This window comes from Giraffa tippelskirchi, chromosome 1, assembly GCF_054371585.1.
Source record: "Giraffa tippelskirchi isolate mGirTip1 chromosome 1, T2T-mGirTip1v1.2.pri, whole genome shotgun sequence".
NCBI classification, from domain to species: domain Eukaryota; kingdom Metazoa; phylum Chordata; class Mammalia; order Artiodactyla; family Giraffidae; genus Giraffa; species Giraffa tippelskirchi.
Window position 1 is genome coordinate 55,170,651 of NC_137275.1, and position 21,604 is coordinate 55,192,254.

Sequence of the window (21,604 nt, forward strand, 5' to 3'; positions counted from 1 at the left end):
GCGCGCGCGCACTCACACACACCCCCTTTATCTCTCTCTCTCTCTCTCTCTCTCTCTCTTTCTCTCTCTCTCTCTCTCTCTCTCACACACACACACACACACACACACACACCCCTCCGTGAGCCCACCTTCGAATCAGATTTGGGGAAGTTAGTTCATAGCGGCCCTGTAGAGTGTAAGGAGAGACACCAGGGAGATGTAAGACGTCTGAGAAAGCAGGCTCCTAGGGTTAGGAGATGGCAGGGTTCAGGAAACAGGCAAACCTCCTAAATCCCTGTCTTACCAGGTAAATTTCACGCCCCAGGGCAGGGACAGGGATCTGAGGGAAGTGCGGAACTGAGCAGAGAGGGAAAGGTAGGAAGAGGAAGATGGTCTTGGGGTAGATGGAGAGGGGGCTGAGCGGCAACAGGAGGGGGCGACATCTTTCAGGATTTTTTGCTTAGTGTAGCTGCAAGCTGACTTTAGGGAAGTGGCTGAATTTGAGCTGCAAGTTTGGATGTGAACCCACATTCCAGCTCCACCACCTAGTTTGGCTTAGACAAGCTGCTGGACCTCTGGTCTCCATTCTTTTTACCTGTTAAATGGGACCAATACACACTTTATAAGAGCACTGTGAGGATATTAATGGGAAAGTGTATGTAAAGTGCTTAGCACAGTGGCACATACAAGGACCTCAAGTAGTGGCAGCAGCTATTGTTACCCTGGCTCAGGATGCATATACAGGTTCAAGATTCTCCCCTCCCTCCTCGCCTCCTTCTCCCTCCAGGAACAGTGAGTTGCTAGGAGCTGAGGAGGCATTTGGAGGAGTCTTTTTGATCAGGACTACCTTATGGTCCCTGATCCCATTCCTCTGGATGCTCACATACAAGGGAGTTATATTTGGGTGAGATACAAATTTTTATCCACAGCTTGATTTAAAACTCATCATACTGGTAACTCTTATTCATTGAGGGGCTAGTCTATTTGGGTCATTGTGGAAGCCACTTTATATGTACTGTTTCTAATCCTTGCAAAAACTCTGCAGGGCAGAGATGATTAAATCCAGAGGTTAATGCCTCTTGGGGCCACAGAGCTAGTAAGTTCTGGGATCTAGAGCTAAAGCCCCTTGTAACACACTTTCCCTCTGGCCACTGTGTAGCTCTCTTATAGCACTCAGCTTGCTCTTTATTATAGTGCAAATTGTTTGTGTACTTAGCCTCAAATCTTTTATTAAAAGATAAGGAATATATACAGATGTATACAATGATTAGAATGTTTATTGGGTTATGAAAATTGTTCTTCATTAGATTATAAGACCAGGTACACCAGCGCAGTCTGGCGGGCTACAGTCCATGGGGTTGCAAAGAGTTGGATGTGACTGAGCACTCATACATACACACACACACGAGTTAAACCATATTGTTACATCTTGGATCACACCATAATTATTTCCCATCTTCGTCTCCAACTTCATACAGTTGTCATCCCCTCTCTGTAGCAGCCTGCTGAGCACACTTACCTCCAGAGTGCTAGCTGTCAAGACAGGCACACTCATCCAATTTCGTTGACATCCCCAAACTGTCTTTCATACATAACCAGTCAGCTGATGGTTGAAACTATTACCTAACTACCTTGGTCAGGTCAAGACTGGACACGGCACACAGAGCATCCTGGCCAGAACTCCTTGCATCCTGCCCTTCACTCCCTTTGCTTTTCATCATTAACCCCCTCTACCCCCACTCCACCCACACCCGCAGTCCCAGAGTACAGCCAAGCTTCAGTACATTTAGGCAGCCAGATGGGGTGCTAATCAGGCCACAAAGGTAGGAAGTGGGAGGGGTGGGGGACAGAGGCAAGCCTAGGCCCCTTGTCTCTCATACTATTACTTTCCTCCTGCTACTTAGGTCTAGCAAGTTGTAGCTCAGAGATTTACGACTTAGTGGCAAATAGCCATTTCCCTGACCCTGTAACCTGAGTTAGGGAAGGATCATAACCTTGTGAGAAGCAGTGATTTCTGTATTACTTTTCCAGTTCCTAGGGTCAGTTAGGGCCCTGGGGATAATCATGAGAGATTTTTTTTATAATATCTTAGCTTCCTGGAGACAGAACTGCCTTTATGATATGTGGTAAAGATTTTCAATTTTTTTTGCTATAAAGCACTATCTCAGAGAGTAGAGGAGAGCCTGTCATCAACCTCATTGGCACTCACTTCTAGCAGCTATGGAAGAAATAAAAAAGGGGACTTTGAGACTAACAGTGTTCCTGGGATGGCAGGATAAAGACTGTTGAACAGGGAGGGTGCATCCACATGCATAGCAGAAAGGTAGGAGGGACCATCCAGTTCTCATCTGCCAATGCCATCACTCTGGGAGGGAAGCGGCTCCCTCCCCTTGTCACACAGATATGAGACTCCCAGCAGGACTAGTACACTGTCAAGGGAGAGGCCAGGGCCACGGGGCCTAGGAGATGACAACAGAGAGCTCTCTGGGGCCCAGGTTGGTAGTTCTTTGAGTCACCAATAACAAAACTAAGTAGGGAACAGACAAAACACTATCGTGACTCTGCTTTGAACCCCTGATTCTCCTGAAATCCTGCTATGGATCATCTTGGTGGGGCTTCCTCTATAGATTCTTTCCTAATTTAGTCCTTTGCACAGTAATTAGTTGTTCGTTGCCAAAGACCAGGAACATTGATATCAGCTTTAAGATGGCTTCAGAGCTCTAGAAAACTGTGACCCACTGGCACCATTAAATCAAGTGGGAGGCCCAGAGGCCAAAAGAAAACAAAGGCCACTTTACTTTTAAAAAGTTAAGCGAACTATGGGACTTGCCTGACCGTCTGTGGTTAAGATTCCATGCTTCCAATGCAGGGAACATGGATTTGATCCCTGATCCGGGGAACTAAGATCCCACATGCTGTATGTGAAAGTCACTTAGTTGTGTCTGACTCTTTGCGATGCTGTGGTCTATACAGTCCATGGAATTCTCCAGGCCAGAATACTGGAGTGGGCAGCCATTCCCTTCTCCAGTGGATCTTCCCAACCCACGAATCGAAACGGGGACTCCTGCATTGCAGGTGGATTCTTTACCAGCTGAGCTACCAGGGAAGCCACACATGCTATATGATGTGGCCAAAAAAATTTTTTTTAATAATTGAAAAAAAAGTTAAAGTAACCATGTATATAAATCTAGAATGAAAAGCCTTGGATTAATGTAGAAAAGAGAACTTTAATAAAGTTACTCCTTATTACTACATCTATCAGTTACTTGTTTTAATGTTTATATTAGTTGGAAATCCAAACTCGTTATTGCTATGATATATTTTCACCTAACTTCCAAATATACGGCTTCCCTGGTGGCTCAGACAGTAAAGCGTCTGCCTGCAACGTGGGAGACCCAGGTTCAATCCCTGGGTCGGGAATATCCCCTGGAGAAGGAAATGGCAACCCACTCCAGTACTCTTGCCTGGAAAATTCCATGGACAGAGAAGGCTGGTGGGCTACAGTCCATGGGGTCGCAAACAGTCGGACACGGCTGAGCGACTTCACTTTCCAAATATACATAATAAGATAAGAATTTTCAACTAGTGAGTCTATTTCCAAAATTGGTATAAAGGTAAGAGGTTAAGATTATATTGGACAGAACCTGGGATTGTAAGGTGGTCCACTGGGAACGCGTGCTCCCACTGGTCAGTGGTGGCTCCCCGGAACCCTTGGTGGAGAAGATTTCTGAGGCAAGTCTGAGCTCAGTGGGAACAAAGAGCTCCTCAATGGTGAAGCAGGATCTGCCTGGAGCTGGGAGGAGGTGGCATTACACCACCAATGCTGGGTAACTTGCCAATCCTGCCAACCTGATGCATGACTGTTAGCATCTAAACAGGACCTAAGTTATGCCCAAGTATCTTTATTAACTGTAAGAAACAGTCTTCACAAACACAGCAATGGATTGAAGTCAAGGTCAAAGAGTACCTTACATTGGCTTGCCTATAAGGGCCTTGAAATTGCTTTCTCAAAGGCATGAGAATGATTAAAACATAGTGGAGTAAAAAAGTAAACGAAACGAGCAGATAACCAAAGTAGATTTTGAAATTTCACCTATTAAAATAAACAAAAATGTTACTATTCTTGAGAACTCGTGCTTGCAGTGGACGAGACGGCATAAACCCATGCGCTACGTGCTAGAGCCCCAGCGTGGCTGCCGGGAGAGCCTCGTCTCCTTTTATAGACAAAGCAGCTAGAACTCTGGGCACTGGTTCCACTTCCCTTTTCAGCTCCTGCTCCTACTTGTTAAATCATTGCTCTTCACAAGCAGCTGCCCCACCCCACGAATCTCTCTGACTATAGCCAGTGTTTCCTGGGGCTTCTCTCTTCCCACCTGCCCTGGGCCATCAAGCACAAAGCTGAGCAAGTGTTCAATAGCATGTCACCTTTCGTTGTATCTACATTTGCCTAAGTCTCTGAGAATCTCTTTGTAAATTGTCAGCGTTATGGATCTCAGGGATGTTACCCAGACTGGTGAGATAACTGAACTTCCAGCACCGTGAGACCCACCCCCGCCACTTCATTTGATCCCAAATACCATTCTGACCTTGCTGGTACTTGATGTGTAATCTCATCTAGAAAATGCAGCAGCCAGCTAACTGGTCTCCTTGCTGCTGCCCTTGCCACCCTACAGTCTATTCTCAGTATAGCAGCCAAGTGAATCTGTTAAAATATTAGTTGAGCCATGTCACTGCTCTACTTAGAATCCTCCCACGGCTTCCCAGAACCCCCAGAGTAAAAGCCAAAGTCCTTACAATGGTTTAGGGAGCCTTATGGAATCTCCCCTCTCTCCAACCCTACACCACTGCCTCTGATCTGTTACCAGTCTTGGTTCACTCTGCTCAAGCCATATTGGCCTTGCTGCTGCTCAAATCTGTAAGGGACAGTCCTGCCACCTGGCCTTTGTACTCACTATTCCCTCTGCTGGTCATGCTTTTCCCTTAAATCTTCACATTGCCCCCCTACTTACTGCACCTTCTTCCATCTTTGCTTAAATACTACCTACTTGGGACTTCCTTCATGGTCCAGTAGTTAAGAATCCACCTTCCAATGCAGGGGATGTGGGTTCGATCCCTAGTTGGGGAACTAAGATCCCGCAAGCCTAGAGGCAACTGTTTACCGAAACAACATCAAAAGGTCCCATGTGCTGCAACTAAGACCCGAAGCAGCCAAATAAAGTAAATAGTTTTTTTAAGTTTTCTTAAAAAATAAATATCACCTTTTCCATGAGGCCTTCTTTGACCAACCTTTTGAAAATAGAAACACACACACTTCTTATCCTATTTTATTTTTCTCCAGAGCATTTATCACCCTCTAATATACTGTATTAGTCACTCGTGTTTCTTATTTGTCATCTGTTTCCACCTGGCTCCCCCGCTATGTGGGCAGAAAATTTTTCCTGTTTTGTTCATAGCTGTATCTCCAGTGCATAGAACAGAGCTCAGCACATAGTGGGAATTCAATAAATATGTGCAGAATGGATGAAAATAGCTTGTAACACGTGGCATTTGTGAGCTCTTGCGTATCTATATAATACTTCCTTAGGTTAGAAACTTTTTAAGTTTCCCTCTGTTTATCCCTTGTGCCCTCATCAAGTTTGTCAGCTGTCCTAAGAGGTATGTATGTCATTCCTCCCCCAAAGTGAGCTGATTACTAAAGCATGTGACTCCTTGTTTAATCATCAACACAGGATCGGATTTCCAGATATAAGGCACAAGGATTGCAACATCTTGGAACAATTGAGAACTCATCCACATTCAGTGTTTGTCAAAAATTTAGTTAAGAAGAAGATCATTTTGGAAAACTTTCTGAAAGATACACAGTCCATTGGCCCTCTAAAATCTGTATCTCCTAAAATCAGTTCCTATATCAGATCAACCCAAATGAAGAGTAGTTACCTGGACTATATCCAGAAAATTTTCTTTTATCAAATTGCATTTTGGCATGATCCCATTTGCCCATATTAGGGGGATACATTTTATTAAAATGCCCTTTTCAGTCTGAGATATTGGTTTTAAAAAAATAAGTATTTATTTTTATTTATTTGGCTGCACCAGGTCTTAGTTGTGGTATGTGGCATTTAGTTCCCTGGCCAGGATTCAAACCTGAGCCCCTTGCATTGGGAATGTAGAGTCTTAACCTCTGGATCACCAGGCAAGTCCCTGAGATATTATTCAATGCCTCACATGATGTCCTTTCAAGGAGAATCCAGGAAGTATTTTCTCTCAAGACTCTGTCAGGAATAACTGTTCTTTGTTTGAGCGAGTAGTTTTATCTTCATCCCTGGCCTGACTAATAGGCTCAAGGGGTTCATTGTTTGGCAGGTATCCAGTTTATTTTGTATTAAGTCACAAGTACCCATTCTAAGCCCTTGTCAGCTTGTGCCAATTTTCATCCATCCAAGACAAAATATGAATAACTGTATGATTTCATAAGACTCAACTGGGCTGTCCTGAGGTCACATTCTTCCCACTTTGTGCTGCTAAGTCACTTCAGTCGTGTCCTACTCTGTGCGACCCCATAGACAGCAGCCCACCAGACTCCTCCGTCCCCGGGATTTTCCAGGCAAGAACACTGGAGTGGGTCTCCCACTTTGTAGGTATTAACAAAAGAAAGTTTCTCTTTTTATGAAATGATGGTGAGCATCAATGGTAGGAGCTTTTGTTTGCTTGTTTTAGTTTTGTTTTTTGATGTCTTTACCTGGTAAAAGAACATGATAGCATGCTTTATCATTTCCCAGTCTGCGGGAGAATTTTCCTGGCTCAGAAAATCCAAAGTCTTAGAAGCACTGGTTTTCTACCTTACTCCTAGTTTCATTCAGCTTCACCTACTTCCTCTTCCTTTAGTCCCATTTTCTTCTTTGCTTACTGTTAAATTTTCTCTTGCCTTACATGCATTTAAGCACCCTCCAGGCATTTCTGGAATCTAGCAGGCATGAATGAATATATGAGTGAATGAGTGAATGAAAGACCAGGCAAAGGACATTATCAACCTGCTTGGCTCAGCCTACAGCTCCACACTGCGCCAAATGCTTTCCCTCATCAGCACTTGGCACGTTATTTGCAAGTGCATCGTGCTTTGTAATCGACACCTTATCTTATTAATCTTCTCAGTAGCCCTCAAAGGTAAATGTTATTTCCCCCCTTTCCCTCATTATATATAATCCATGAAGAGATTTAGACTTAGAACATTTGAATTTTCCTAAGGCAGAAAGCTGTGGGGGAAAAATTGGAGTTTTAACCTAGATGTTCTACCTCCAAGTCTAATTTTCTTCCTGTGTATCATATTGTTGTCGTTGTTCGGTCGCTAAGTCATGTCTGACTCTTTGCCACCCTGGCAGAGTAGCCTGTCAAGCTCCTCTGTCCATGGGATTTCCCAGACAAGAATATTGGAGTGGGTTGCCATTTCCTTCTCCAGGGGATCTTCCTGACCCAGGGATAGAACCTGAGTTCTATCTGCATTGCAGGCAGATTCTTTACCGCGGAGCCACTGGGGAAAACCCCATACAATTTTACTGGCTTTTAAATGACTGTTTTTGAGGGCAGTAGTGTACAAGAGTTGTATGGTGTAAGAAGACATAAGGAGAGTCTGGTTATTTCCCTGGCTTTCAGAATAACCTTCCTTGATGAAAGATGTTCTGTGGGAGGGCTGTGCTTCTGCTGGGCTCTTCTGACCCCTTTCCTTTAGCTTGGGGGAATGTCCACTGAACTGAGTCAAGGTTTCCCCTTATCAGTGCATATTGAAGAAATGTGATGCAAGGTAGTCTCCTTTTGATCACTTTTTTTTCTCTTGCCTAGTAATTCCTATTGTGCAACAACATTATAGTGGGAGCGTGCTTCATTACTTGGTAATTTCCTTTAACAGTAGGGCTGAACTAGAGACTTTCAGCCCTCTTCTTGTTTTCCTGTTGCTAAATATAAAATGTAAGATGAAGTTCTCCTGTTATTCAAAGGAAAGGAACTTGAGTCCTTAAAATTGAAGCTTAGAGAAAAAATTAAGAGAGAGTTAGAATTTACCAAGATTCCAAGATTGGCAGGTATGTACCACAAAAGGCTTGGAAGAATCAACCAGCAGAGAGATTTGTTCATTAGTGATTCTTTCTCTGGACTTGGACTAGGCACTGAAGTGATACAAGCAAATATGAGATGTCGTCCCTGTCTTCAGGACCCTTATACTCCTCTAATTCATGGTCAACCAACTTTCTTGAAAGCCCATTTAGTAAATAGTTTAGCCTTTGAAGGTTATTCCTTCTCTGTCCCAACTTTCAACTTTGTCATTGTAGTGCAAAAGTAGCCACAACAAAATGTAAGCAAATGAATATAGTTATGTTCTAGTGAGTAAGGGCACTGCCATTGGAATTTCATGAATTTTTACATATCAGGAACTGTTATTCTTAAAACATTTTTTCCCAACCATTTAAAAATGTAAGAATTACTATATCAAACTAAAAATTCCCTCAAAGGAAACCATCAACAAAAGGAAAATTCCCCCTATGGAATGGGGAAACATTTGCAAACCACATATCGGGTAAGGGGTTTATATGTGTTTCATTATTAGCATACTGAACAACAAAATCTGACTACGGGTTGAATAGGGTCTAATAACTACCATGATTTTGTAGTGATGAGTATGAATGATAGCCTGAGATACATGTGGCAGCTGAAATGTAAAACATAGGAGATTTCTATTGATGACAAAGTCACAGGGCCTGATGACACTGTTGTGGTTTGTTGCCTTCATTTATAATTAGAAGAAAACCTAAACCTTGGTCAGAACTTCTAGAAGTAATTTTTAAAATGTTTCTTTTTTTCTGTCCAAGTTCACTGATTCTCTGCATTCTATGCACAGAATCACTGGAGAAACTTGGATCTTGGGTTAAGAGCTCTTGGGAAGTCAAAGAGAATGTGGGGAAGTGGGGAAGTTAGAAGGCCCTCATCTTTGAGAACACAATTTTAATAGAGGTGAGAAGACAAGGGAAATTGAAGGGCATTGATTCGGCAATGTTGGTTCCCAAAATGTCTCCCAAATGCAAGGGCAGGGAGAGACTGAAGAAAGAGGCCAGACAGGCTAATTCAATGGCTGTTGCCTAAAGTCACTAATTTTTGAGGTGGTTTCATATGAAGCAAAAGCTAACTAATGCAGGGGGTAATGTATTTTCCAAATTTACATTTCCTGGCAATTTTCCGTATTCCATGAGTTCTCCAAGATTAATACACTGGGTGTTAAGATAACATCTACAACTATTCTTAGTATCCAGAGAGATTCCAGTTGTATTATCTTAGTGTCACGTTACCCATCCTGGGCTTCAAAAATTCATTTGCACTTGGCATGCTACAAGATCACACGTGGACCTCAATGTCTACTGTTTCACAATTCATTTCTTCCTATAACCAGTGACAAGGCTCCACAAATATGTGTTAAATTTCCCTTTAACATTCCATAACCACAGAAGTTTCTTTAGGTTTGAATGTTCTTCTGAAGAAAGACCCCATTCTTGTCACAGTGATCAGCCTCAGGCAGCCATGGATCACCGCCTAGCTTTGTAAGCTTAGACAAATTACTTTACTGACTTATTTTGGTTCTCAGTGTTTCCACCTGTGAGATGAGAATAAAAATAACTGTACTTACCTTACAATGTTGTCAACAGAATTCATGAGTTAGTAAAGGGCTTTCCAGTTGGTGCAATGTGGGAAACGCAATGGTTTGATCCCCGGGTTGGGAAGATCCCCTGGAATAGGAAATGGCAACCTGTTCCAGTATTCTTGCCTGGAAAATTCCATGGACAGAGGAGCCTGGCAGATTATAGTCCATGGGGTCACAAAGAGTTGGATGCGACTAAGCACAGCGCATAGCTCAAAAGTAAAGTACTTAGAATCTAGTGTGTAGCAGAGCTGCCATATTGTTATATTTCAGTGTTTCAAGTTCTCTGCTTTATCTTCCTGTCTGGACTTACCAGTCCAGAGGGAACGGGATACTAACCTAATAGGCTATTTGTAACCCCAATCTTTCTGGAAATTCAGATTCCAGGAATTCAGCATTTATGCTGCTTCAGAAGCAGTGTAATGATTGCTATAAAGAAAAAGTCAGAAGCATTTTTCCCTTTTAAATGGTCAAAGTTTTTCCAGCAAAGACTGGAAAGTGTCTTCAAAGCTAGTAACATTTTTCAAGTTAAAATTTTACAATGTAAAAGTCTTTCAAAATTCCACTGGGCCCTGTTCCCCCTTAATGAGGTTTTGCTGGGGAACTCCTTATTGCCAAATTCAGACTTAAATTGAAGAAAGTAGGGGAAACCAATAGACCATTCAGGTATGACCTAAATCAAATCCCTTGTGATTATACAGTGGAAGTGACAAATAGATTTAAGGGACTAGATCTGATAGACAGAGTGCCTGATGAACTATGGACAGAGGTTCGTGACATTGTACAGGAGACAGGGATCAAGACCATCCCCATGGAAAAGAAATGCAAAAAAGCAAAATGGCTGTCTGAGGAGGACTTACAAATAGCTGGGAAAAGAAGAGAAGGGAAAAGCAAAGGAGAAAAGGAAAGACATTCCCATCTGAATGCAAACTTCCAAAGAATAGCAAAGAGAGATAACAAAGCCTTCCTCAGCGATCAATGCAAAGAAATAGAGGAAAACAACAGAATGGGAAAGACTAGAGATCTCTTCAAGAAAATTAGAGATACCAAGGGAACATTTCATGCAAAGATAGGCTCAATAAAGGACAGAAATGGTATGGACCTAACAGAAGCAGAAAATATTAAGAAGAAGTGGCAAGAATACATAGAAGAACTGTACAAAAAAGATCTTCACGACCCAGATAATCATGATGGTGTGATCACTCACCTAGAGCCAGACATCCTGGAATGTGAAGTCAAGTGGGGCTTAGAAAGCATCACTACGAACAAAGCTAGTGGAGGTGATGGAATTCCAGTTGAGCTATTTCAAATCCTCAAAGATGATGCTGTGAAAGTGCTGCACTCAATATGTCAGCAAATCTGGAAAACTCAGCAGTGGCCGCAGGACTGGAAGAGGTCAGTTTTCATTCCAATCCCAAAGAAAGGCAATGTCAAAGAATGCTCAAACTACCGCACAATTGCACTCATCTCACACGCTAGTAAAGTAATGCTCAAAATTCTCCAAGTCAGGCTTCAGCAATACTCGAACCATGAACTTCCAGATGTTCAAGCTGGTTTTAGAAAAGGCAGAGGAACCAGAGATCAAATTGCCAACATCTGCTGGATCATCGAAAAAGCAAGAGAGTTCCAGGAAAACATCTATTTCTGCTTTATTGACTATGCCAAAGCCTTTGACTGTGTGGATGACAATAAACTGTGGAAAATTCTGAAAGAGATGGGAATACCAGACCATCTGACCTGTCTCTTGAGAAACCTGTATGCAGGTCAGGAAGCAACAGTTAGAACTGGATGTGGAACAACAGACTGGTTCCAAATAGAAAAAGGAGTCCGTCAAGGCTGTATATTGTCACCCTGCTTATTTAACTTATATGCAGAGTACATCAGGAGAAATGCTAGCCTGGATGAAGCACAAACTGGAATCAAGATTGTCAGGAGAAATATCAATAACCTCAGATATGCAGACGACACCACCCTTATGGCAGAAAGTAAAGAAGAACTAAAGAGCCTCTTGATGAAAGTGAAAGAGGAGAGTGAAAAAGTTGGCTTAAAACTCAACATTCAGAAAACTAAGATCATGGCATCTGGTCCCAACACTTCATGGCAAATAGATGGGGAAACAGTGGAAACAACGGTTGATTTTATTTTGGGGGGCTCCAAAATCACTGCAGATGGTGACTGCAGCCACAAAATTAAAAGATGCTTACTCCTTGGAAGGAAAGTTATGACCAACACAGACAGCATATTAAAAAGCAGAGACATTACTTTGTCAACAAAGGTCCATCTAGTCAAGGCTATGGCTTTTCCAGTGGTCACGTATGGATGTGAGAGTTGGACGGTGAAGAAAGCTGAGCGCTGAAGAATTGATGCTTTTGCACTGTGGTGTTGGAGAAGACTCTTGAGAGTCCCTTGGACTGCAAGAAGATCCAACCAGTCCATCCTAAAGGAGATCAGTCCTGGGTGTTCATTGGAAAGACTGATGTTGAAGCTGAAACTCCAATACTTTGGCCACCTGCTGGGAAGAACTGACTAACTGGAAAAGATCCTGATGCTGGGAAAAATTGAAGGCAGGAGGAGAAGGGGTTGACAGAGGATGAGGTTGTTGGATGGCATCACTGATTCGACAGACATGAGTTTGAGTAATCTCCAGGATTTGGTGATGGACAGGGAGGCATGGCGTGCTGCGGTTCATGGGGTCACAAAGAGGCGGACACAACTGAGCGACTGAACTGAACTGAACTGAGTGGGGTGCGCAGGAAAGCCCAGCCAGGGCTGGGCCAGTTCTGGCAGCATGTGGAGCGAGCAGTTGTGCAGGAGGCTCACAACTCAAATGGACATTAGTGCTAGATAAAATGCAACAAAATGCTTTTAAACGTATAGTTGAATTGTAAATAAAATATATTTCCTACATGTTAAAAAAAAAAATTTCCTCCATAAACTGAGATAACCAGAAAGCAACTACTGGAGACCTATGGCCTGAGGGAGGTATGAGACCAGGTGTGAGTCTCAAAGGCTGGGGTATAACATATTACATACACACACACATTCATACACATCACACATGGGTGCTTGGAAATGCCGCCCTGACATATCACATACACACACACACACACACACATACACATCACACATGGGTGCTTGGAAATGTGGCCCTGGACTGGTAGGAGGCAGGGAGTTGGAACTGACCCAATTGTTTTGTGTTTTATTTTTTCTCCCCTAATAGTTTTATTGGGTCCTTTTTTCCAGTTTCTTGTTCTTATTCATGGTGTCCTATCTTAATCCCAGTGCCCAAGACATCTGTAAAGGACTGGGCCTCGGTGAAAAGGAAACCAGAAAAAAATGTACTCTCTGAACCAGAATCAGGAAAGTGTATAGTTTGCTTGAGACACTGGGTGGAGATGGGAGATGGGCTGGGGATCACAGGTGAGGAGAGTGGGTTCTTGATCAAAATTCAAAATCTGTGTCACCTGAGTGTATAAAATGGGTTTATGCTCACAAGTTGGTGTAGGATTCAAAGTTAATAAAAGTAACACAAAAACTCATCACCAATTTTGTTAGAAGAATTACAAATATCTTCTCCCAAACTGTGGGTTGTCTTTTAATTCTATTTATAATGGCTTTTATTATACAAATGTGGTTGACTCTTTTGCTTTATGGTTTGGGTTTTTAATGCCTCCTTTAAGAAATCCTTCTCTACAATGATATCATAGAGACAATCTCCTATAATTAATTTCTTCTAAAATTTTTTTGTTAGCCTGCATCAGGTAGCTTTAAAAAATATTTATTTACTTGAAGTATAGTTGATTTACAATGTTGTGAATTTCTTCTCAGAATTTTAAAGTGTTCACATTTAGACCCTGAATCCAACTGCAATTTACTTTTCCATATGGCTTTGGATATGATTTGAGGTAGGGATCTAATTTTAGTTTTTCCATCTGGATAGTTAATTGTTCCAGAGTTTTTAACTCAATAGTGTTTCCCTTACAGATAGACTTATAATGCCATGTTGGTCATATACCAATTTCCTCTACATACATGTGATTATTTGCTATTTCCTTCCGTTGGTTTATCTGTTCATCTCTCTGCCAAATTTATTACTGTATCTTTATAATAAATCCTAATATTTGGTAGTACAACTTCCCTCTTCTTATTGTTATGAACTGTGAAGAGTCTGAGAATTTATTTGTTTGCAAGCTAATGAGTTAGCCTGTCACTGATTCATGGATACAAGCAGAAGACATGTGAGGCTGGTGAGTCAGAGGCAAAGGACTGTACTGCTCACAGCAGAGCAGGCAGCATAAGCTTTACATTCACCTCAGTTACCCTTGTCCCCAAGTTCCACAAAAATCAAACCTGAATCAGATCAGGCTTCTCCATCTTCCATACTACCTTACATGACCTGTAGGACACAAAGAAACATGTTAAACACACAATGAGGAGGCAGTTAGCAAAATTCACGATGTGGGAAACCCTATGGGACAAATCCTTCAGTTTGGAATAAATTTAAAAGGAAAAAAAAGATGAAGAATCTGCAAATTAAAAGATATTTTAAGAGACCTGCCTGTTAACCAAATGCAGTAAGTGGATACCATTTGAACCCTGATTCCAATGAAGAGAGGCTTTCCTGGTGGCTCAGATGGTAAAGAATCTGCCTGTAGTGCCGGAGACTGGGGTTCAGCCCCTGGGTCAGGAAGATCCCCTGGAGAAGAGAATGGCTACCTACTCCAGTATTCTTGCCTGGCGAATTCCACTGACAGAGGAGACTGTTGGGCTCCATGGGGTTGCAAGGAGTCAGACACAACTGAGCAAATAACATACTTTTTTTTTTCAAGCGAAGACTAAACAGCACATATGAGACAAATGACGGGGTTTGCACATTGACTACATAATTGATGATGTTAAGGACTTATAAATATTTTAAAATATAACAAAAGTAATATGGTGGTATGTGTGAGTCAGTATGTCCTTATCTTTTATAGACATATACTGAAATAATTACAGATACAAAGATAGGTCTGGGATCTGCTTCAGAATTGTCCTGTAGAGAAATAGGGCAAGAGGGAGATTTCAATGTAATGGGATCGGCCACGATTTGCTACAGCTCGGTGATGGGCATTGGGAGGCTCATTGTATGATTCTTTGTTCACATTTGAAATTTTCCGTAAGTTTAAAAAGGAAAGGGGGGAAGTCACATGTTAAAATCACCAAAGACTCCAGGCAGGTATTTTGAGGTGGCTGTGTACAGATTAGACTGCAGGAAGGACAGCTGAGGAACTAACTGAAGGGGAAAAACAGGTTTGGAGTTGGGCTATACTGATGTAATTTGAGGGCATCTGAGTAGGAGAGCCCAAGGAGGCAGGCAGTAATATGGATTGGAACTTGGGAGAAAAGTCTGTAGTCCTGCACTTAGGACAATTACAGCTTTGAGCATAAAGGCACTTTCAGAGGACAGAGAATGGATGATTCCACCTCAGGGAATGAACCGACTTAGGGTTCAGAAGGAAAAAATAAGGAAGCCTGCTGGACCAGCAAAGAAGTTATCTCAAGCCTCCACCTAAAGTTTACTTTTGTTTTAAGAACACTTATCAGCTATGGAGCTACATTTCATTCTTGCCACCTAGAGATTTAAGGAAAATAGCTAAGGTGAAATAGTTCAGAACAATGTATTTGAAGGACATAATCAGGTCTCGTCATCTCTGTAAACTGCAACCGTAACTTCCCTTTGGAAGTTGCACAACGCTACTTTGAAATGGTTTCAAATGATTATTTGATCTGGAGCCAGATCTTGGCTCTGGGTGCCTGAGTCCGTTATGGACCAGGTTCGCGGCAAACACCAAAAGTGGCTTTCACTGGACACAAATGGGAAGTGGCCACTGTTTCGAAAACTTTAATTTCAGGGACCTACACAAGTAAGCCAGGCCAAGAGGAACTAGATTCTCCAACACTGCTCTCCACCCTCGCCACCATGTGCTCACGATGGAGGGTCTCATCTCTCCAGACAGCTATCTTTCTCCTCCAATGAATCTGAGTAGTTACTGCCCTGTGCTTACATGGGGAAGTCTCTAGAAGGAGCATTATTTTAATTCTTGCTTCCCATCTGCCGAAAGAGTGTGACATCTTGCTTTCAATAGTTGAGTTCCTCAACACTAAGTGTGTTGGTAGCAAGAATAGGACAGAGGGATGATGCAGGGAAATGGCATGCAAACAGCTCCCCCAGAGTCAAATTATTTTGAACAAAAATGTTACGAGTTCGAACTTGATGTTCTTGAAAAAGACAAGGCCAAAAAGGGATACCACAGAACTGCCTGCCCATAATATAAACCCTTGACTATTGCAATGCAGCAATCATGTGTGTCCATATGGATTTCCTCGGCTAGACTACTTGAGGTCACAAATGCAAGTTTATTATCACGACCCAGAAAAGTGCCTGGCTCATAGCAAAATTCAAGCATGACTCAATCAGTGAACATATAACGAATACACAAATAGCTCTGAGGAAGTAGAAATTATAAATACGATTTAGATGCCATACTCTCAAAATCTCTTTAAAGTAGCACACATGCATTTGCTTCATTACTTATTTCTTTTTAAAACCATGTTTCCAGTGTCAAGAAATAATACTTTCCTTTAACAGCATGATGATAGAATTAAATCGATGAGACAAATTAATGAGAGGTAATGACAATGTTTCTTATGGGAGAGAAGAATAAAGGTCTCTTTATTTCAGAAACACCATGAAGAAAAAACCAACAGTTGGCCTGCATTTCCTCCTACAAGTCAGACTTTCGGACTTTATCTGGATTTGTTCTTTCCAGAGAAGACAGACTGCCATCCCTACATCAAATCGTACTGTCTTCCCCAAGCAGGCTCAGCTAGAAGGCAGAGGGGGCTGCTACACAGCGCTCAGCCCCCATTTCTGCCTTCCACCCCTGCAGAGCATGCAGGTGTTGCCTGACATCTGCATGTCACCCAGTTCTGCCTTTCTCATACCCAATTTCAGCACCCCTACCCTCCCTCCAGGCTGTAAGGTTAGGCGGGCTAGGAACCTATGCCTATGGTACAAAATGTTTTCCCTCATCTCAGATGTTAGGTCTTTTAAGAGGGCTAGTTAAGCATTCTGCCAAAAAGAACTGCTGATGATTTATTATTGCTGATGGTGCCCTTTAATGGATTTTTATATAAAGACCTGCAGCATGAAATGACTTCAGATGCCATTTAGTAAAATCTCTTTTATTTTAAAAATGACAAAATTATCACCCCAAGTCTGTAGTTTACATTAGTATTCACTCTCGGTTTCATACATTCTATGGGTTAGGACAAACGTATGTATAATGACATGTATTCACTATTACAATATCATACAGAAAAATTTTTTTACTGCCATAAAAATCCTCTGTGCTCTGCCTACTATTCCTCACTCCTACACTGACCTTTTTCTTGTTTCCACAGTTCAGATGATAATGATGCATTAATTTAGGTTCATTGATGGTAACAAATGTACCACTCTGGTGGGGGGTATTGAGAATGGGGGAGGCTGGCATGTGTCGGTGCATGGTGGGAATGAGACATCTCTGTATCTTCCTCTCAATTTTTTCTGTGAACCTAGAACTGCCCTAAAAAAAAATAACAAAGTCGTAAAAAATAACAAAATGGAGACTTTGGGAGGCTAAGTGACCTGACCAAGGTCACAGAGCTGGTTCCCAGTGGACCAAGACTAGAATGCAGGAGCCTTATGTTGCAAGTTTTATGCACTGCACATTGCTACTTTGCATCCCATAATAACAAGAAAAAGTCAAGAGATACTTGGAAATAGAGGAGGATCTCCTCTAGGTCCAACTGAATCACCCACTCACTGCTCATGGGGAGAAACTGGCAGGTCCTGAAATTTACATCTGAGTTCTGTTTTAACCCCCCCACCCCCCACCCTAACCACACACCCCACCCCACCCTAACCACACACACCCCAGCACCTCCACACTTCTGCACTTGCTGTGCTCTGTGCCTGGAAGACTTCCTTCTCCATCTTCAGCTGCTACTTGCTCCTGAAGGTGAAGCCTCCTCTGGGCAGAATGAATTCCCTTCTCACATTTCTCAACTCTGAGTACTTTGCAAATAACTCAGTCATAGAATGTGTAAATACTGTACTCAATAGTTGCTTATTAGCCCTCCAATTAGACCCTGAGCCCCGTTAAGCAGGGCTAGTTCTTCAATTACCTTCGCATTTCCAGAGACAAGCTCTGTGATGGAGTACAATTTATGTGCTCAGACCTAAAATTTCTTTTTTCCAGAGTACAGTTTAAGACTAGAAAACATTATCAAACAAAAATAAATATTGCTTCTACAATGAAGCAGCTGATAGAATATATGGAATATTGTACATTTAAGAGTGCTGGTAGGGGGCAAACTATGTTATTATGAGGATATACAGATATTTCTTTCCTTCACATTAGAAACATGATTGTCAACAGAACTACAATTTTTCATTGTTCTGAAACTGCTAATAACCATTTAAGTTAAGAATAATAGGCAATCATTTGCTTTAAAAATAAAAAGTATATAAAGCATATAAAGTTGGTCCCTGGTCATGGTACTTGCTGGGAGTCATTCTGGAAGGTTATAAGGCCATCAGTGATGAGGAGGCACAGATCAAATAATGAACCTGGAAATGTCTGGTTTTAGATTGTGATCACATAAAAACAAGGCAAAAAAAAAAAAATCAAGGTCAGTCACGAAGTTATTGCTTATAATCTTTGCTACTTTAGGACCAAGATTACATTTAAATGTACTAAAGCAAAAAAAAAAAAATTACAATAATCTACTTTACCAGTGTCAAATAGCCAACTGTTTGATTCAAGATTTAAAAAAAGGAAATGAACACATATCACACAAAGATGGTTAGGCTGTTTTTTCCTACCACCTACACAATGTATAATGGTGCATAATTAGAAATAAACTTTTAGGTCAAAAAACTTCACCTTTTTAAAGTATCTTTTGCTCCACTTTATAGGTTCCTGTGAATTGTATGTTCCCTAAAACACAACATTTGCTCTGTTCATTTATTTCATAAGGACTTGATAAAAATGCAAATATATACATATATGAAAGTGGCTAGCTTAGATTATTTTTAAAACCTTCATTTTTTAAATTCAGATGATGTTCAGGCTCAGCCTTTTAAAAGGAATGTTGATTTGTTAGATAGGGTCATCTTTCTTTATTTCCCTTAACATTCAAACATAAAATAAGGAGGAATGCAGGTCTATTAAAAAAAAAAAAAAACTTGTAGCAATACTTTAAATTATTTGGCCCTCAAACACACTGCTTAAGAAATCAAGTTCAGCTTAGTTGTAGGTAAATGTAATTATGCCTGAGGCTGGGATGGTTTACTCTCCTTTTGGCTGGAGGTTATACTTTTGTGGCTGGAAAAAATGCTCTTCAATAGCACTAACTAGTTCATCTAGTTCTTTCTTCAGCTGCTCGGGATCACTGCAAAATAAAGGGGAAAAAAATTCCAGGTCAGTGGGTTATTCTGGAGCATGTTTTAAAGACTCCCTACATCAAGCAACATTGATATTTACTCTTAAGTGAAGAGTTAAATCAGACAGAACTCTAGTTACTTAAGCAATGGGAACACATCTGTGACGTGCATAAAAAGCCCATGAGGCAATATTCATTATTTTCCCCAAAGGCTTCCCCAAGGTCTCTACTATAAACAAAACCACCCCTTTGCACTTCTCATAAGAATTTTTTATTTTTTTGGCCATGCGAGGCATGTGGGATCTTAGTTCCCTGACCAAGGATCGAACCCCTGCCCCCTGCAATGGAAGTGCTGAGTCTTAAACACTGGGCCACCAGGGAAGTCCCCTAAGAATTTTCAAAACACACAATCTGTAGCCTAGCGTCCCTAAAAGTTCTGCAGGGTCCATACCTAACAGTGCAGAGGAAATTTTCATGACTCCAGTTGTCATTAAATCCCATTGAACTATTACAGATATCTCCCGCAAGTCCTTGGTCTTGCAGGACATGAATGTTCCTGATCCAGTCTGTCGTCAAACTATTGGGAGCTTGGCTGAAGCCTCAATGTGTAAGGCCTTCCCAGGATGGAAGAGATGGGGAGCCTCCTAGTGGGCCTGCTGGTCACTCACCAGGAACTCAGACTCCCTGTTTATCTTTTTAATTTTACTTTGGGAACAAAAAGGTCACAACTAAAGTATAAACAAAAATCTACAGAACTAGATCTTTTTAACGAAATCAAGATTTTAAGCATGTGAAAAATACTCATTTATGTGCAAACAACTGGAAGGTTGATTAACAGATAAAACAGACTTATAATTAGACATGCGTCTAATTTATGTGTCAGGCTTATGTATCAGGCTACTAGATGATGTGAGTTACTGTATTTAAAACCAAGAAGTTCAATAAAAAAAATTTAAATCCCTCAATTCAAACTTTTAATACTTTATACTTGACCATCTTTAACAAAATGGGCAATCTTTGTAATTAGTTAAGATCATTCTTGCATTGTAACAGTTAACCAGTACAACTAAAACAATCCATTTTATTACAGACAGTAATTCTGGCTCTATTACTTACTAGCTCTGTGCCCTTGGGCAAGTGACTTGATCTTTCAAAGGCCCAGATTCCTCACTTGTAAAACTGAAATAAAGACTATCCTCTCAAGAGAGTTGTTGTATAGATCGAGATAAATTACATAAAGCAATTAACACAACCTGGCCCCAAAACCTCAATAAATGTAGCTATCATTATAATTATTTTTATCCCCATTGGTAACATATAAAGTGATTATGCTTCATAAATACATATGAATTACACAAGTCTTTTTTTCCTTCTCCAAAAATATGCTTTGAGCAAAATAACAGTTCTCAGGAAGGCACACTAATAGTTTTTTTTTTTAAAAAAACAATATCCATTAAACTAAAACTCATCAGTGAATTTATTATGTATCTCCTGCTGGTTTTGTTTATCTGTTAGAACCCTGCTTGACATAATTATTACCTAATTTTTGAGATAGTAAGAGAGGGTCTTTGTTCTTAGGAGATGAATATTAAAGTCTGTGACTTATTTTCAAATGGCTGGGAAAAATATGAGAGCAAATATTGCCAAACGTTAGCGACTGCTGAGACTAGGTTGGGGTAGGCAAACTATGGCTTTCGGCCTGTTTGAGTAGTTTTACTGGGAAGCAGCCACGACCACTCTTTTATGTCTGTGGGTGCTTTCCGTCTACAACAGTAGAGCTGCGTGGCTGTAACAAGGATTGTGTGGTCTGTAAACCCTAAAATAGTTACTATTTGGCTCTTTACAGAAAGTTTGCCAACCCCTAGTCTATCTGAGGAGTATGTGCTTCTTCACTACATCATTTCTACATTTCTATAAGTTTGAAATTTTTCAAAATAAAAAGTTGGACAAAACTAAAGACACATCAAGGGAATTCCCTGCTGATCCAGTGGTTTAGGACTCCGTGCTTTGACTGGCGAGGGTGTAGATTCAAATCCTGGTCATGGAACTAAGATCGCACAAGTTGTATGGCATGGCCAACCACCCCCCCCCCCAAAAAGACATCAACACCAACAAAAAACTTTAAAAGTAGTACTTATATTTGAAAAAAGATTTTCTATTCTAAAGAGTTAGTGGGTTTTGGAATTCTACAAATGAATAGAATTCATGATATGAAATATATTAATAATATTTAGCATTATCAGAAAATAAGGAAACCTTAGCCATAGCTTTATGGCTGTTGTGTTAGGTATGCTGATGCCTTGCTTGAGTCCAGTCAGCATATCTATGGACTAACGTCCCAGTTTTCTGATCCTGTCTGTCTTCAAACTATAGGGGGCTTGGCTGAAGCATCATGTGTAAGGCCTTCCCAGGATGGAGGAGATGGGGAGCCTCCTAGTGGGCTTCCTGGTCACTCACCAAGAACTCAGATCCCCT

The 21,604-nt window shown here is 41.2% G+C and overlaps 1 protein-coding gene across 1 annotated transcript in view; it reads right to left on the reverse strand.

Moving 5' to 3' along the window:
* Positions 1-16,869: 16,869 nt before the first annotated feature.
* Positions 16,870-21,604, reverse strand: part of PGM2 (phosphoglucomutase 2) — a 36,239-nt gene continuing 31,504 nt past the window's right edge. Inside the window, exon 14 of the mRNA XM_081593171.1 lies at positions 16,870-19,138. Within this exon, the coding sequence (XP_081449297.1) occupies positions 19,036-19,138 (103 nt within the window). The 3' untranslated portion in view covers positions 16,870-19,035. The remainder of the gene's footprint in view (positions 19,139-21,604) is intronic.